At 40.1% G+C, this 16,482-nt stretch overlaps 2 protein-coding genes across 22 annotated transcripts in view; both read left to right on the top strand.

The window, feature by feature from the left end:
• Positions 1 to 16,482, top strand: part of CFAP20DC (CFAP20 domain containing) — a 170,456-nt gene that overhangs the window by 12,812 nt on the left and 141,162 nt on the right. For 19 of the 21 annotated variants that reach the window (XR_012159748.1, XR_012159747.1, XR_012159749.1 and 16 more), the window contains exons 4-5: positions 1,298 to 1,391; positions 3,793 to 3,865. Coding sequence is in view for 17 of the 21 variants with exons in the window: in XM_073350922.1 (XP_073207023.1) it covers positions 1,298 to 1,391; positions 3,793 to 3,865 (167 nt within the window). In the remaining 4 variants the exon portion in view is untranslated. The remainder of the gene's footprint in view (positions 1 to 1,297; positions 1,392 to 3,792; positions 3,866 to 16,482) is intronic. The other 2 variants (XM_073350928.1, XM_073350929.1) reach the window with 2 other exon arrangements.
• Positions 6,076 to 16,130, top strand: LOC140914046 (uncharacterized). The gene is made up of 3 exons (XM_073350939.1): positions 6,076 to 14,243; positions 14,334 to 14,727; positions 15,317 to 16,130. Exons 1-3 carry the CDS (start codon positions 14,166 to 14,168, stop codon positions 15,532 to 15,534), a joined length of 690 nt encoding a protein of 229 aa, XP_073207040.1. The 5' UTR covers positions 6,076 to 14,165; the 3' UTR covers positions 15,535 to 16,130.

Raw genomic sequence — 16,482 nt, 5'->3', positions numbered from 1 at the left:
GTAGTTTTATAGCTTAAATATTTCTAGTGGAACAAAGCTTAAAATAGTTTTGCTATTGTGATAACCATTGGGTCAAGTCTGGGCCAGTGGATCATGAATCATGTATCTGTCAACATATTTTATTTATCAAATTTTTATTTATAAAAATTATTTATTTATTTATATTATTTTATTTATAAAATATGTTACGAAAAGCCAGAAATTTACTGAGAATATTATTACCATCTCTGCATTGTTATAAAATTCTTGTTGCTACGTACCTCTTGACAGTCTTAAGAACAATCAAAGTAGCCTAACACTTTGGCTGTAAGTTTGGGTTTTTTGCCATCTTAGACTCCTAGAACCATAGAGTTAGAAGGTTCAGCAAGGCTCATTCAGTCTAATCTCCTGCCAAGATGCAGGGTTTGTTGTGTCTAAACCATCCAGATGGCTGTCTGGCCTCTTCTTGAAAGCCTTCAGTGAAGGAGCTTCCATGACCTCCCTAGGCAGTCTGTTCAGTTGTCCTACTGTTTTTATAGTTAAAAAGCTTTTCTTGGGATTTAGTCTAAATCTGCTATGCTGTAGTTTGACCCCACTGCCTCTTGTCTGCACTCTGTGGCAAGAGAGAGCAACTTTTCTCCATCTTTTTTATGGAAGCCTTTCAAGTATTTGAAGACTGCTATTATGTCACCCCCTTAATCTCCTCTTCTCCAAACTAAACATATCTGGTTCCTTCAGCCTTTGCTTACATGGCTTGCATTCCATCCCTCTGATGATCTTTGTCGTTTGTCTCTAGATCTTTTCCTGTTTTGTTACATCCTTTCTATACATTTGTGACCAAAATTGGACACCGTACTCCAGCTGAGGCCTAACCAGTGCTGAGTAGAGTGGTACTATCAACTCCTGTGATTTTCATGCTATGCCTCTGTTAATGCAACCTAAAATTGCATTTGCTTGCTTTTTTTTTTTGGCAACACCCTTGCATTTTTGATTTATGTTGAGGTTGTGATCTACCACAACTCCCAGATCCTTCTCAGCAGTGCTGCTGTCAGGCCAGTTATCCCCCATTCTTTATTTGTGCGTTTGGTTTTTTTCCCCCTAAGTGTAGCACCTTACATTTGTCTTTGTTGAATTTTATTTTGTTGTCTGTAGCCCAGTTCTCCAATGTATCAAGATTCTTTGAATTTTAGCTCTACCTTCCAAAGTGTTTGCAACTTTTTCCCCCAGCTTTGTGCCATCTGCAAATTTGGTTAAGTCTTGATTAAGAGAATGATAAAAGGTTTGTTTGTTTTGTTTTTTTCATTGTTCCTTTTTGTAGGAATTTGATAAAGAAGTAAAAGGCTTTGTTTTTGTCCTTGAAGGAAGCAGTCAAACAAACAAGATTCAGCTACCAAAGGAAACTAGACAAACTCGTAAGTATTGAGGCATTACAAATATAAGATGTTGTTCTGTACTAATCCAGTACTACTCCAAGATGTAGCTATTTGCGATATTGTCTCTTCCTTTGAGCAGCTCCTCTGTCAGGGGACTGAAAGGTCACTTTTCAGCAAGACAGTTGTTACCAATAAGTAGACGTTTAGAACTAAACACATTGGGGCAGATCCTCAGCTGGTGTGGTTTTTGCCCAAGGTCAAACCTAACTTAGTTTCTGCTCCGGTAGATGTTGTCAATAAAAGTCTGTCTGTCTCAGCAGGCATTGAATGGGCCTCTTAATCGCTCTTTCATTTTATTCTTAAAATGGTGATATTTACTCACTTTATAGAGCTGTGAGGCTTAATTGTTTGCAAAGAGTTTTTTGTGTTTGGTAAAATGTGCTCTACAGTCTAAGATTGATCATTTCTGATTACTTTTTACAAACAGTTAGTTGTTTAGATCCATGACCTTTTTTAAGTTAGAGTAGAAATAACAAGGGATGAGAAGTTATTCAACAGAATAAAACTTCAGTTTTGCAGAATTTCTTACCTGAATATTTTTCATATGATTTCCCACTCTCCCCCCCCCCCCCCCCCCCAGTGGCTCAGGGAACTTAACAAGCAGTATTACAGTCATATCTATCTTAACATTTCAAGAGCTAGCTCATCAGGTTGTTTAAATCCGCATTGCTCCATTAAACTCAATGGAAAGACACTCTGATTTATACTACCTGAGAATCTGGCCCTAAATCATATATACTGTACCTGTTTTGAAATCTGCTAAACTAAACAGTGAGTGCTAGAAGACCTGTTAACTTAAGCTCCATGTCTGCTCCCCCTTCCAAAGGCATGGGATTTTATTTGTTGACTCAGCGTGGGTGGCCAATGGGAACAGAACTCCTACAGGAGCCATGTTGTTGTGGATGAGGGAGTAGCCCAGGCAACTGTTCAGAGGCAGTGAGCTTTTGCATGCTTGATCTCAGCTTCTGAAGACCTCTTGAGATCCATGTTGCTCTTGGAATAATACAGCTTTAGGATCTTAAAACGCCTGCCAATTCAATAAAAAGCCAACTCTCTCCTTCAGTAATGGAACCAATAAGAGGAAACTACAAATTTCAACTCATGGATACTTGTATACCCTGCAAGTGTGTGGCTTTTCCTGAATAGGAAAGTATCTTAAAGTTTTTCTTGTTTGCTCCCCAATTAAGCTATATTTCTACTATTTTAAACTTCAGAACTAGATCTGCCTCATCAAAGCCTCATAGATTCTAAGATCAGAAGGGAACATTATCGTCTAGTCTGACCTCCTGAATAGCACAGGCCACAGAATTGCCCCAGAATAATTCCCTGAGCATAGCTTTTAGAAAAAAATCCGATGTTGATTTAAGAATCATCAGTGATGGAGTATCCATGGAAACCCTTGGGAAATTGTTCCAATGGTTAATTACTCTCTCCGGTGTGGGTTTGGTTTTGTTTTTTGCCTTATTTGCAATCTGAATTTGTCTAGCTTCAGCTTCCAGCCACTGGATCTTGTTATGTTTCTCTGCTCGATTGAAGAACCCATTATTAAATATTTGTTCCAATGTAGATACTTATAGACTGTAATCAAGTCTCCCCCTAACCTTCTATTTTTAAGCTAAATAAATTAAGCTCCTTGAGTCTTTCACTATAAAGCATGTCTTCTAATCCTTTAATAATTTTCATGGCTCTTCTCTGAACCCTCTCCAATTTATCAATATTCTTCTTGAACTGTGGACACCAGAACTGGATGCAGTATTCCAGCAGTAGTCAAACCAATGCCAAATATAGAGCTCAAATAACCACTCTACTCCTGCTCAGGATTTGCCAATTTATGCATCCCGGGACCTCTTTAGCTCTTTTGGCTGCAGCATCACACTGGGAGCTCATGTTCAGCTGACTACCTGCTCCAATCTCCAAATCTTTTTCAGAGTCATTGCTTCCTAGGATAGAGTCCCCCATCGTGTAAGTGTGGTCTCAGTTGTCATCATTAGGATTGCATTTATGATTTATTGTTTTTGATTAAGTAGTGAGTAATTGCCACATGCTTTTATAATAATCTTGGTGTGAACTTTTATGTGTCTTTGTGGGATATGATGTTTATATGCTCTCTGAACACTATGAAGAACTGTAAATAAAAAAAAATTACATTCCTTTTATTTTCATAAGAATTCCACCAAAACCACAAATGGGACTTTTTAAAAGGAGCATTTTTATTATAGTTTGATTTGGTTTTCTTCGGTTCTTTTCTGCTTTTGAAAGTTGTGTGAAACTTGGGAAATGGTATTGCAGCAGTATAGCTATATGTCATTGAAATGCTAAATGGTGGAGTTTGCTTTGTGTGTGTATCCATAGCTATATATTTCTTTGTCTCTGTTTCTAGTTGGACTGATCCAGCGGTTTCTGGTACTTCAGATTTATGTGCCATTGGGACAAGACTTCTCTACTGAATTGCTGTAAGAGACGCAGAACTTCATAGCATATTTTATGTATAGTAGACACTTGATCAGATGAACCAATACCAACAGCCATTAATTCTGTGTGGCAGATTTCATGTCGAAGAGCGGTGATTTATGACATCAGCATAAGTCATTTTGATCATTATTTGTCAGACACCTCTATTTTCTGACCTTTCCCTGAGAATAGAAAGTAAATTCTATTTAACAAAACTTAAAAATACTTATTGTGACAGTACGCAGACTAAACTATATGCAGCTACGTGGAAAAGATGGGTGCTTTTAAATTCCTCTTAAACTGCTGAAGAGTATCAAAAGTGGTGTGTATTAAATATTTAGGCCTCCTCTGGCAGGGAAAAAAAGAAATACTGTTTAGTTTAAGGACATTTGGGAGAACCCAGTCAGTTTAATTATTTCTGTACCTAAAGGAGAAAAGAATGAAAGTCATTGACTTTGTTCAGCTGTGCATTTAGTGAGATCTGTACATTACTAATGTAGCATATTGGTTCTTTTGGATGATGCTTAAAACCTTCCAGGGTTGCCTGTTGAATTGTTGATAGTGAAGCTAGATGGTGAAATTTACAGATTCACTGAAGTAAAAAGATTCTGCCTCAAGCCAAAACAGAGTGATTGTTCATTTTCTTGTCAGTAAACTGATTATTTGCCTAGCAAATGGTGAAGGAAAAAAATGAGTTTCTCTTAATGCTCGCTTCTCTCAACTCATAGTGTACCTCTCCTGCTAATCCATTGATTGAGAGGTCACATGCCTGATTTTAAATGGATGTTATGCCTGCTTACATCCAAGACTAAATATGACATGTTGTTTTTTAGTGGATAATGTCCTGAAAATCCTAAAATGTCTTTATTTTTGTCCGCCAGCCTGTTGCCAAGAACTAAACTAAACCAAATGCTGTGTAGGACCAAGACCAAAATTTGTCTTTGTGATGTAGGCTTGATTTGTAGCAGGACATGAGCTGTAAGATCAGACTAACGCTATTGCCAGAGCTGTGCTGATGTTATCAAAGATGCTGGTGCACAAACAAACCTTTCTCTGCAACACAGGAAAAACATATTTACTGAATGGAAAAATACAACATTGCTATGAAATTTCATTTACTCTTCTTAGAGGGCATTGCAACCAGTAAAAAGCTTGTAATGAGGCCTCACCTCTCGAGTCCTTTGGCTTTTCCCATTCTGACCATAACCATATGTTCCTGCTACACCATTCCTTATGCATCTTTCACCTTCCAGACAATTCTTCACCACCCCAAAGAAGAGGGTCTTTTGTTTCCCCTACTGTCTGATGTTAAGAGATTTAATGTCCCTAGAATAGCAAATTTGAAATGGGCCTCTTCCTAACAGGTCTTGGGAGCTTTTGTCCTTAGACAATGTTTAAACAAAGGAATTAGGATTTTACCTGCCCACATGAACCATATAGAAGTAACATAGGTGTTACGATACAATGGATACATAGGCTTAGTGCAAGATCATAAGGAAATACAGAAGAGTTCATGTGTAATATAGAATTATAAAGCAGATGTAGGGAATCCATCACCTACTACAAAGAGTTTCAGAAGCTGGAGACAGAGTTCTTAAAGGGTAACTCAAAATTCTAACTTCCATAATTTTTTTTAATGTATTGGTTGTTTAAAACTGAAGTCTTTCTGTAATTTATGAATAATTCCTGAGGGACTGAGAATTATCAGTTCATTTTCTACATTTCTGCTCGTGGGAATGGTATTCTATGATATCTTGAGCACAGAACCTCTATCCAAAGCCTGTGGGGCTTCATTTGAAGTCGGAGGCAGTTTTGCTTCTTGGGACTGCAAGATTGGGCCTTGAAAGCATAGCTTCTGAAAGAACTATTTTACAACTACAATAAATGCATTTATGCTACTTCTAAGCAGGATATTACTGAATATGATACTGTTTTTTCTGCTGTTATCTTAGCAAATGTAGATCCTTTGGTATTTGCCTTTCCTGACCCCAATATTTTGTTATGTAAAGGGGCTTCAACTAATGTTAACCTTCTACCATATTTCCAGAGTTACAGGCATGAGCCAATTTCAATATTGTATATTAAACCTGAGAAGCTACTTAACAATAGAGTTTCTTGCTTCTAAGTTTTTCCTTCAGTGTTGACATATTTTGTAAAGGTAAAACTAATATATATGAGTAGCCTTTCATTCTTGAATTCTTATCCCCCAGAGCCCCTGCTTGTGGATTTGAGTTACTGTCTCAAAACTTAAATAAATGTGTAGGGAGCTTCCTACCTGATTGCGCAAATTGGGATCTTTAGTATGTGATGGGGAGATGATGGAGGGTAGGGCACTACTCTGAGAACAGAACAGGAATCATGCCTGCAGCTAGGCCCTCGTATATTCTGAGATCTTGTAGAATTTGCTGCAGAATCTATATATACCTCAGAATTGTGCTCCAGAATATAACCCTTCATTTAAAACAAACAAAAAGTACTTGTAGCATTCAGGGTTGCAAAGATAACTTTCCAAATACGAGTCTGTTTTACACTGATGTAGTGTTGTCTACTGGCTCTGAATTATTGCCTCTGAGAGATTTGAACTGTCCCATGCATCTCAATGGGGCATTAATGCTGGAATTTAAGTCTCAAAATGTAATTGTCAATATTAACTGAATTATTAATTGTTTTGATCAAATCATCTGGTTGATGTGCCTATCCCACAATCCCAAAGGACCTCCTCCTGCCTGCTTTGGTGGCAAAGTCTCCAGATATGCAAATCTAGTTCTCCTCAATTCTGCCTGCAACTTCCCCTCCCTCCCTCCCCCCCTCCAAATTGACAGTGTATTGTTATGCACTGTTCATGCATTATGTTAATTTTTTTACCAAATTCAACGGAACATTGACAGCTAAAAATGTAGATGCTGCATAGGATTGAATTTAGTGCTTTAAGATATATTTTACAGATTTTTATTTATTTTCCTGTAATAGTTCTTTGGTTTTATGACTTAGAACTTAAGGCCAACATTTTCATATGTGAATATGGATTTAGGGTACCTCAGTTTTTAAGTGCCCAATTTAGGACACTCCAAAGGGCCTGACTGCTGAGCATCCATCCTCTGAACATTTCTAAAGAATCAGGCCCCTTTTAGAAGTCTCTTAAGTCAGGTACCCAAAACCGAGGCACCAAAAATTGGTAATCACTTTTGAAAATCTGGGCCTAAATGCATAGGAATTACAATACTGGATCAGATCTCCTTCTGAACTGAATTAAATGAAGTTAAAAATACATAAATAATTTCCTAATATTACCCTGGCATGCAAGCAGTTGCTGTGGTTTGCAAGAATGTTACGCAAGTGCAAATAAGAAGAGAGGTAGTTCAAACAAACTTGACTGGAAGAGAGGTCTCTACAAGGCAATCTTTCTGTTTAGATGAAGTCCAAATTGACAACATTTAGAACCTCTGGTCTAGAATATTAGTTCAAGCAAATATATTAAACTTAGATTTTTTTCCCTAATGAGGGAGTTGACCGCTTAATTGTATGTAAATGTAGTGTTTGTAGAAGACAGGAACTTTAAGATATATAAAAAGTCCATACCACAGGTACAGTGTAGGCAGTATTTGTGAGAGGAAGTACCAGAATGTGTGACAGATATTGTAAGAATAGGATTTCAAGCTTAATAGCTCCCTTTTCTCTTCCTGTTTTTTTCCCTACTGTGTATACCTTTTGTCTTATTTCAGTTGTTTCCTTACTGTCTTAGTGCCTCTTCTTTCTTTATCATTTGTCTTCAGTCCTTTCTGCCTTGCTTTGCTTTCTCTTACAATTTGTCCCTTTATTTTTAACCTTGAAAGAAACTTTTTTGGTTTGTACGGCATTATTTAGCCCACTACACACAAGATTGCTTGTGTTGAGCATTTTTAATAAAATTGTGTTAATTTTAATTGTTTGTTTGAAAATTTAACAAATTGAAATTGCCTTTAGACCACTATTAATTGTCTGTTTTTTATGCAGTGGTTAGGTATTTCCCTCTAATGAGCACAGGACAAGAGGGTTAGAGCAAAGTGTAGTCACGTGCGTCCTCAGCATGGGCATACCACGTACAGCTCTGAAATAGTCTTCTGTTGAAGTAGAAATTAAAGTGCTGTGAAATGTTTTTAATTTCTACTATTTCATTGAAGGGGGTAGAATTCAGCTAAATGCCTTGTAAGGCATTTTGAATTCCAACTCTGCTATGCTCTAATTTTTAAAGGAATTGTAGAACAGGAGGCTCCCTTTCTCCACCCTTGATGGATTGTGATCCTCCCCTACATGGTGGTGGTAGGTCATAATATTTCCTGAGTTGATTAGATGACCAACAGGAAAGAAAACAAATTCTCTAGAATATTTCAGAGTAAATGGGAAAGTAGGAACAAAGAGAGAGGAAATCAAGTTGTTTAAATAGGAGAAGAAAACTGTATGGTATGTGAAGCATTTTTGAAAGAAAGGGGGGAAAAATATATGAACGTGGATGGTGGGATGAAAGTAACTCTCCTTTTTGGATGTTAAAGTTTTGGAAATCAGAACGGTAAAGAAGGCACCAACCACATGAGGCTAGAAAATGAGTCCTTGTAGTCCAGGAAACAGACCATGCGAGTTGCTCACTTTATTCCAGGCTAGCAGAGTAACGTTTAAACTTATGCTGAGGTGCTGCACATTTTTTCCACCTGTGCTGAAATGCCCAGTGTATCCCATTATCATTCCACTGCTTAATCTTGTTTATAGCATTAAGTCTGCTAACTAAAGACCACTATATTTAAGTCTGCAGAATAGCTTCCATTGAAACACTCACAACTTACCAAGAACTTCACTTTTTAGGTTGAAACTTTCCATACTTGGTGTATCTTCAATACGAACATGTTTTGAAAGTTTGAGGAAACTCCTGTAAAACTGAAAAATCCACTTTGCCCTTTAAAGAATAATTCTAACATACTTTTTGGCCCCACTCTCAAACTTGGCATGTGAACCGTCCTCAAAGAGGCTTTATTTATCACTGACGTTCAAAGAAAATAGGATTTATATCTTCAAGTTGTTTGAAAATTGCATACTGAGCAATCCCAGGGGAGGGAGGGAGAGAGAGAGAGACTGACTCTGTTCTTCCGTAGCTTGGGAAGTTTATATTTTTGAAAACAATATGAACAGAAACAATAAGAGGCATTGAATGAGGAAGCCTAAATATGCTCTTAACTTGCACCTATTAACATCCTGGCTAGCCCTCCAACTATAGGAATACACTTTTAATTTTCCTGGTCTCTTGAGCTTTGTACCACAGAATTGACTGGGTCCTACAGAACTCAGGATATGTGAAATGAACAGCTGTGGAGTAAGTACAACTTGCTCCTAGTTGGGATGCAGCTCCACCGTATTTTAGGCTCACTGGTTTAGGAAGGGTCCCGAGGCTTATCCCTATTTCTCCATGTCTCAGAGGGTAAATTCCTAATTAGGTCTTGACTGACTGACAGGGGTATGGTTGCAGTCCTTTTAAAAGTGAATGAGTGCTTCAATTAAGTGCTCAATCTTTGAAATACACCTTGCACTATCCGGCCCATAATTTCTACTATTTAATACCTCAAACTTTCCTTGCTAACAAGTAATATCCAACTACCAAAGCCTGCAGGAAGAGATGGGGCCTGCAGTGTGCTGTAAAGGTCAGTAGACTCAGGCTCTGAATTATATATTTAATGTACATTAAGCTGTACTAGTATGTGCCAGGTTTTTTGGGTTTTTTTGAGTGTCCTGAGTTTCCACGCTAGAATTGAGAGGCAGGAATCAGGGTCAGAGTCAGGCTGTAGTCAGAGACCGGAAATCAGGAGATCAGGCAAAGTCTGGCATGGCAGCAGGCCCAAGTCTGTGGTTGCCCTGTGGCACCCATGAGGTTAAATAGGGTGGTTGGCCAATCAGAGAGCTGCAGGGTACCATCATTCTGGGTCTCTGAGGTAGTACTTCCTGGAGTGGGTCTGTGGGAATATCAGCTGTCCTAGGCTCTGAAGACCCACATTTTAGTCCCCAGATCCTTACACCAACAATCATACACAGGCTCAACAGAAATTCCAGTGCTAAATTAGAAACAGAAGAGGGACCAATAACACCTGATTAAATTAAAGCAACCCTCAAAGAGCTTAAGCAGGGGAAATCTCCTGCAGTTGACAGAATTCAAGTAGGGATACTAAAGGTGGGAGGTGAAATTCTGATTGAGCAGCTAGCAAAAGTTTAAGAAAATATGGGTGAAAGACAGGGAAGGTGGTATCATAGTGGCATTGGCAAAAAAGGGGCAGTCTTACTCCGTGCACAGACTGGAGAGGTATTGTACTGCTGTCAATCCCCAGACAAAGAATTGGCTCCCATTTTGCTGAATAGAATGACAACCGTAGATGAAATGTTACAGAAAGAACAGGCAGGGTTCCATTCAGGTAGATCATGTTGTGAATGGATATTCACTCTTTGACAGATCATTGAAAAAGCTATTACTTGGCAAAAACCCATCTTAATCAACTTTATCAACCTTTAGAAATGTTCAACAGTGTCCACTGAGAAACCTGTGTAATATTGCTAAAAGGTGTGCGTTACCAGACAAGCTGAAGAATGTAATAAGGAGTTTATATGATGGAAGTAGATATGCAGTCAGATCAGATGCAGGCGTGGGGGGATGATTCGATTTTGTGACCGGAGTTAGAGAAGGTTGTGTGTTTTGATCAATCCTCTTTGCATTAGCAAAAGACTGCGTGATGAAACTGACAACAAAAGGCATTGTGGCCAGTGCTGAACTCCATAAATACCTGCACGCAAATGTTTGTTATCTCAGTTTGTCCTCAGTTTCCTCACTCCTAACAGCCATTTGGGATTTGGGTCAGTGTCCTCTAGGCGTTCTAGGACCTTCCTTCACCTGACTCCTGCTCAGTCTTCTCTTCCTGTGATCTTGTAGTCATCTTTCTGTTGCCTAGAGAGCATGACTCTTTTAAAATCAGTCTTTGACCTTTTCTCTTCTCACAGTGGGATTTTCCATGATCCAGGCCTTGAGTGAAACTAGTGGCAGAAGGTTGTTAAAAGTTAATGGCACTCCCTGTAGCCTCCATTTTCCTGCCAGAGCAAGGTTATTCAATTGTTAGTAACACTTAATGGCCTTCTCATTCAGACACCTTGGCACTAACTCTCTTCCCCCCTCCCTTTTTAACATGAGATGGTTTATACAATCTGACAGTTACAGTGTAGCACATAATCAAGCTGACACTCAAAATGGAGGCTGAAATACGACATGGCTTATCACAAAATCTTACTGGGAACACTGACAATACTGCCCCAGACTCTCATAATTATTACTTATATTGCAGTAGCACCCAGAAGCACCAGTCAGAATCAGACTCAGGACTTTATTGGGGGGGAAAAAACCCTACAGAAGTAGACATAGTCCATATATTGAAGACCTCAGTCAGAGAAGACAAGTGACGTACATAGAGTGGAAGGAGAGGGAAATGCCAAAATCTGTCTCATTTGTTGCACTTTATAGCTCTGTCTTTTTAAAGAAAAAAAGAGCTTCCCACTGCATGCAAGTTTTAACTTCTAAATTAACCCTTTGGTTACACACCTGAAATAGAGATAATTGTTAGTTCCTGGCAATTGTCCTAAGCATTTGCCTTTTTCTCTTGGACTGCATTAAAGATCTTTCATTTAAATATATTTAATACTTCACTTTTAAAATGCTGTTATATATAGCTATGTTTGAGACAACCACAAGTATGCACAATGGAGATTTTAGTTGAGTGTTAGTCACGTTGCAATTACCAGTGATCGAGAGCAGCTTCTGTCTCTTCAAAGACAGAGGCATCATAAACTTTCCCCAAGGTTAAATGCCAGTAGTTTATAACTATGGCATTAAAATGGCTGTTGAAGGAATGGCTGTTCAAATACACACTTGATATGTTAAAATGCACTAGCAGACATCCAGTGAACTTTGACATAACAAAAACAAATTTAGTCAATTTTACATGCTAGAAATGGCATGTTCATTTTATTCTTTTTAGCATTCAAGTTTCTGCAGTATATTCAGTGTTTAATTTAATGTGCAAATGAACTAAGCTGTGTGATCATGAGCGACTTCAATTTGAGCAACATATAGTGGAGGTCTCGTGCTGCCAATATTAAAACATTCTTGGAATTTCTAAATATTATAGATGAAAATTTGCTAACTCAAGAAGTATTGCTGATAACAGGGGAGGATTCCACATTAGACCTAATTTTGACATGTAAAGAGGAACTGATCACAGAACTAAAAATTAATGATAGCGTAGGTATAAGTAATCATGACTTGATCACATTTTTAATGTGCAAACAGGATGAAGTCCAGCCCATTAATATATATACTTGGTATTTTAAAAGGGCCAGTTTCACAAAGCTGAAAACAATAATGAGCCAAATAAGCTGGAGGAAGAAGTTAATAAAAAAAATATGAATAATTGGCAATTGTTTAAGAACACTACTCGATGCTCAAAAAGTCACAGACCCACGGACGAAGGCTGTATTGGTTAAACATATGAAACACAAACATTTCTGATAGATGGTTTAGTTTTGATGAACTTAGAAGAGGACAAAAATCAGTTTATAATGGAAAGCTAATCATTACTTAAAGCTGGGGAATAGTTACAATATTTCCATAATAAAACTTATGTAGCTCAACTCCTTTTGAGGGCCAGGGGTTAGGGAAGATGGGGGGAGAGGAGGATTAAATCATCATACTTTCAGGAAACTATGTACAATGGAAAAAATTCATTTCTGGGGTAACTTTAATGAAATTAGACCGGAGATTATTTTGAAGAACTGTAATCCACTTCATCGGATGCATAGAATGGAACAAATAGTAAGATTATATACATACAGACATGCATACAGATAAGTTGGAAGTTACCATACAAACTGTGAGAGGCTAACTAGTTAAGATGAGCTATTATCAGCAGGATCATTTTTCTAGCCTGTTGCTTTGACCATGTCACTCCTTTTTTTGAATAGCTCCCCAATCTCTATTACATCAGACATTATTACCTTCATTACCTATTCCCTTCCTACCCATCTTTCATTTGCTACCAAAATGTCCCACCCCCGATTGGCCCATGAAGTCGACCTCCACCACATACTTGTTAAATTTTCAAACAAGCACCTTTGTGCTTTCTCCCCGCTAGCCTCATAGTTGGGAGGAGCTTCCTATAAACATGTGCCTGTCAACATTCAAATCCCTCCTTAAAATTCTCCTTTGTAATGATAGCTTCCACCACCCAAAAACGAAGCTTTACAGGGGGTAGACTGCTGGTGTGCTAACTACTGCCAATCATGCTGACCAATGTTGCCTCATTGTTTCCTTGTACTCCTCCGTCTGTCTGTCAGTCAGTCTGTTGTCTGTTGTTTTATACTTAGATTGTAAGCTATTTGGGATCTTTTTGTTTTGTGATTGTACCCAGCACCGGAGTACCCATGGAGTCAGCGCCAATGACCTGAGCCCTGAAATTTAGAATTTCAGAGCACAAATATATAATGAGGAGAGAGGGGATTTAAGATTACTGTTCCATAACTATTTTTTCTGGACAGACAGTTCCTACTTCCTCCTCTCTCTTTCTGGAGTAATGACTCGTTTCCTAAACCAAGAAGAAGGACAATAAAACCAGCAACTTGAAAAATGAAAGACATTTGAATGAGTTGCAAGCCAAGATCAGAGTCGTAATGACGAATGCCTTCGGTGACAAAAAAGAAATAAAATTCTAAAATGTTATATTTTTCTGCAGTCTCAAGGCACGTATTCACTAACTGAGCACTTCTCTGAGGCAATGTAATAAGAATTACTGACTTTTAGAACTTGGAGAAGCCTTTCACAATGCTGTTTTCAGGCTATTGCTAGCATTATATACATTTTGAAATTATCAAATTCAGTTCACTAAATGACTAAGCCCTGGTCTACACTAGGACTTTAGGTCGAATTTAGCAGCATTAAATCGATGTAAACCTGCACCCATCCACACGATGAAGCCCTTTATTTCGACTTAAAGGGCTGTTAAAATCGATTTCCTTACTCCACCCCTGACAAGTGGATTAGCGCTTAAATCAGCCTTGCCGGCTCAAATTTGGGGTACTGTGGACACAATTTGACGGTATTGGCCTCCGGGAGCTATCTCAGAGTGCTCCATTGTGACCGCTCTGGACAGCACTCTCAACTCAGATGCACTGGCCAGGTAGACAGGAAAAGAACTGCGAACTTTTGAATCTCATTTCCTGTTTGGCCAGCGTGGCAAGCTGCAGGTGACCATGCAGAGCTCCTCAGCAGAGGTGACCATGATGGAGTCCCAGAATCGCAAAAGAGCTCCAGCATGGACTGAACGGGAGGTACGGGATCTGATCACTGTATGGGGAGAGGAATCCATGCTATCAGAACTCCGTTTTCGAAATACCAAAACCTTTGTCAAAATCTCCCAGGGCATGAAGGACAGAGGCCATAACAGGGACCCGAAGCAGTGCCGCGTGAAACTGAAGGAGCTGAAGCAAGCCTACCAGAAAACCAGAGAGGTGAACGACCGCTCCAGGTCAGAGCCCCAAACATGCCGCTTCTATGATGAGCTGCATGCCATTTTAGGGGGTTCAGCCACCACTACCTCAGCTGTGTTGTTTGACTCCTTCAATGGAGATGGAGGCAATACGGAAGCAGGTTTTGGGGACGAAGAAGATGATGAGGAGGAGGAGGTTGTAGATAGCAGAGAAACCGGTTTTCCCGACAGCCAGGAACTGTTTCTCACCCTGGACCTGGAGCCAATACCCCCCGAACCCACCCAAGGCTGCCTCCTGGACCCAGCAGGCGGAGAAGGGACCTCCGGTGAGTGTACTTTTTAAAATACTATACATGGTTTAAAAGCAAGCATGTGAAAGGATTACTTTGCCCTGGCATTCGCGGCTCTCCTGGATGTACTCCCAAAGCCTTTGCAAAAGGTTTCTGGGGAGGGCAGCCTTATTGCATCCTTCACGGTAGGACACTTTACCACTCCAGGCCAGTAACACGTACTCGGGAATCATTGTACAACAAAGCATTGCAGTGTATGTTTGCTGGTGTTCAAACAACATCCGTTCTTTATCTCTCTGTGTTATCCTCAGAAGAGTGAGATATAATTCATGGTCACCTGGTTGAAATAGAGTGCTTTTTTTCAGGGGACACTCAGAGGTGCCCATTCCTGCTGGGCTGTTTGCCTGTGGCTAAACAGAAATGTTCCCCGCTGTTAGCCACAGGGAGGGAGGAGGGTTGAGGGGGTAGCCACGCGGTGGGGGGAGGCTAAATGCGACCTTGTAACGAAAGCACATGTGCTATGTATGTAATGTTAACAGCAAGGTTTACCCTGAGAGAGTGTAGCCACTGTTTTATAAAATGTGTCTCTTTAAATACCGCTGTCCTTTTTTTTTTTCTCCACCAGCTGCATGTGTTTCAATGATCACAGGATCTTCTCCTTCCCAGAGGTTAGTGAAGCTTAGAAAGAAAAAAAAACGCACTCGAGATAAAATGTTCTCCGAGCTCATGCTGTCCTCCCACACTGACAGAGCACAGACGAATGCGTGGAGGCAAATAATGTCAGAGTGCAGGAAAGCACAAAATGACCGGGAGGAGAGGTGGCGGGCTGAAGAGAGTAAGTGAAGGGCTGAAGACAGGGCTGAAGCTCAAATGTGGCGGCAGCGTGATGAGAGGAGACAGGATTCAATGCTGAGGCTGCTGCAGGACCAAACCAGTATGCTCCAGTGTATGGTTGAGCTGCAGCAAAGGCAGCTGGAGCACAGACTGCCACTACAGCCCCTGTGTAACCAACCACCCTCCTCCCCAGGTTCCATAGCCTCCACACCCAGATGCCCAAGAACGCGGTGGGGGGCCACCGGCCAACCAGCCACTCCGCCACAGAGGATTGCCCCAAAAAAAGAAGGCTGGCATTCAATAAATTTTAAAGTTGTAAACTTTTAAAGTGCTGTGTGGCATTTTCCTTCCCTCCTGGGCTACCTTGGTAGTCATCCCCCTATTTGTGTGATGAATGAATAAAGAATGCATGAATGTGAAGCAACAATGACTTTATTGCCTCTGCAAGCGGTGATCGAAGAGAGGAGGGGAGGGTGGTTAGCTTATAGGGAAGTAGAGTGAACCAAGGGGCAGGGGGTTTCATCAAGGAGAAACAAAGAGAACTTTCACACCGTAGCCTGGCCAGTCATGAAACTGGTTTTCAAAGCTCCTCTGATGCGTACCGCGCCCTCCTGTGCTCTTCTAACCGCCCTGGTGTCTGGCTGCGTGTAACCAGCAGCCAGGCGATTTGCTACAACCTCCCACCCCGCCATAAACGTCTCCCCCTTACTCTCACAGATATTGTGGAGCACACAGCAAGCAGTAATAACAGTGGGAATATTGGTTTCACTGAGGTCTAATCGAGTCAGTAAACTGCACCAGCGCGCCTTTAAACGTCCAAATGCACATTCTACCACCATTCTGCACTTGCCCAGCCTGTAGTTGAACAGCTCCTGACTACTGTCCAGGCTGCCTGTGTACGGCTTCATGAGCCATGGCATTAAGGGGTAGGCTGGGTCCCAAAGGATACATATAGGC

The sequence above is a fragment of the Lepidochelys kempii genome, chromosome 7, assembly GCF_965140265.1.
Source record: "Lepidochelys kempii isolate rLepKem1 chromosome 7, rLepKem1.hap2, whole genome shotgun sequence".
NCBI lineage: Eukaryota > Metazoa > Chordata > Testudines > Cheloniidae > Lepidochelys > Lepidochelys kempii.
This window is presented reverse-complemented; position numbering and strand designations above follow the sequence as displayed.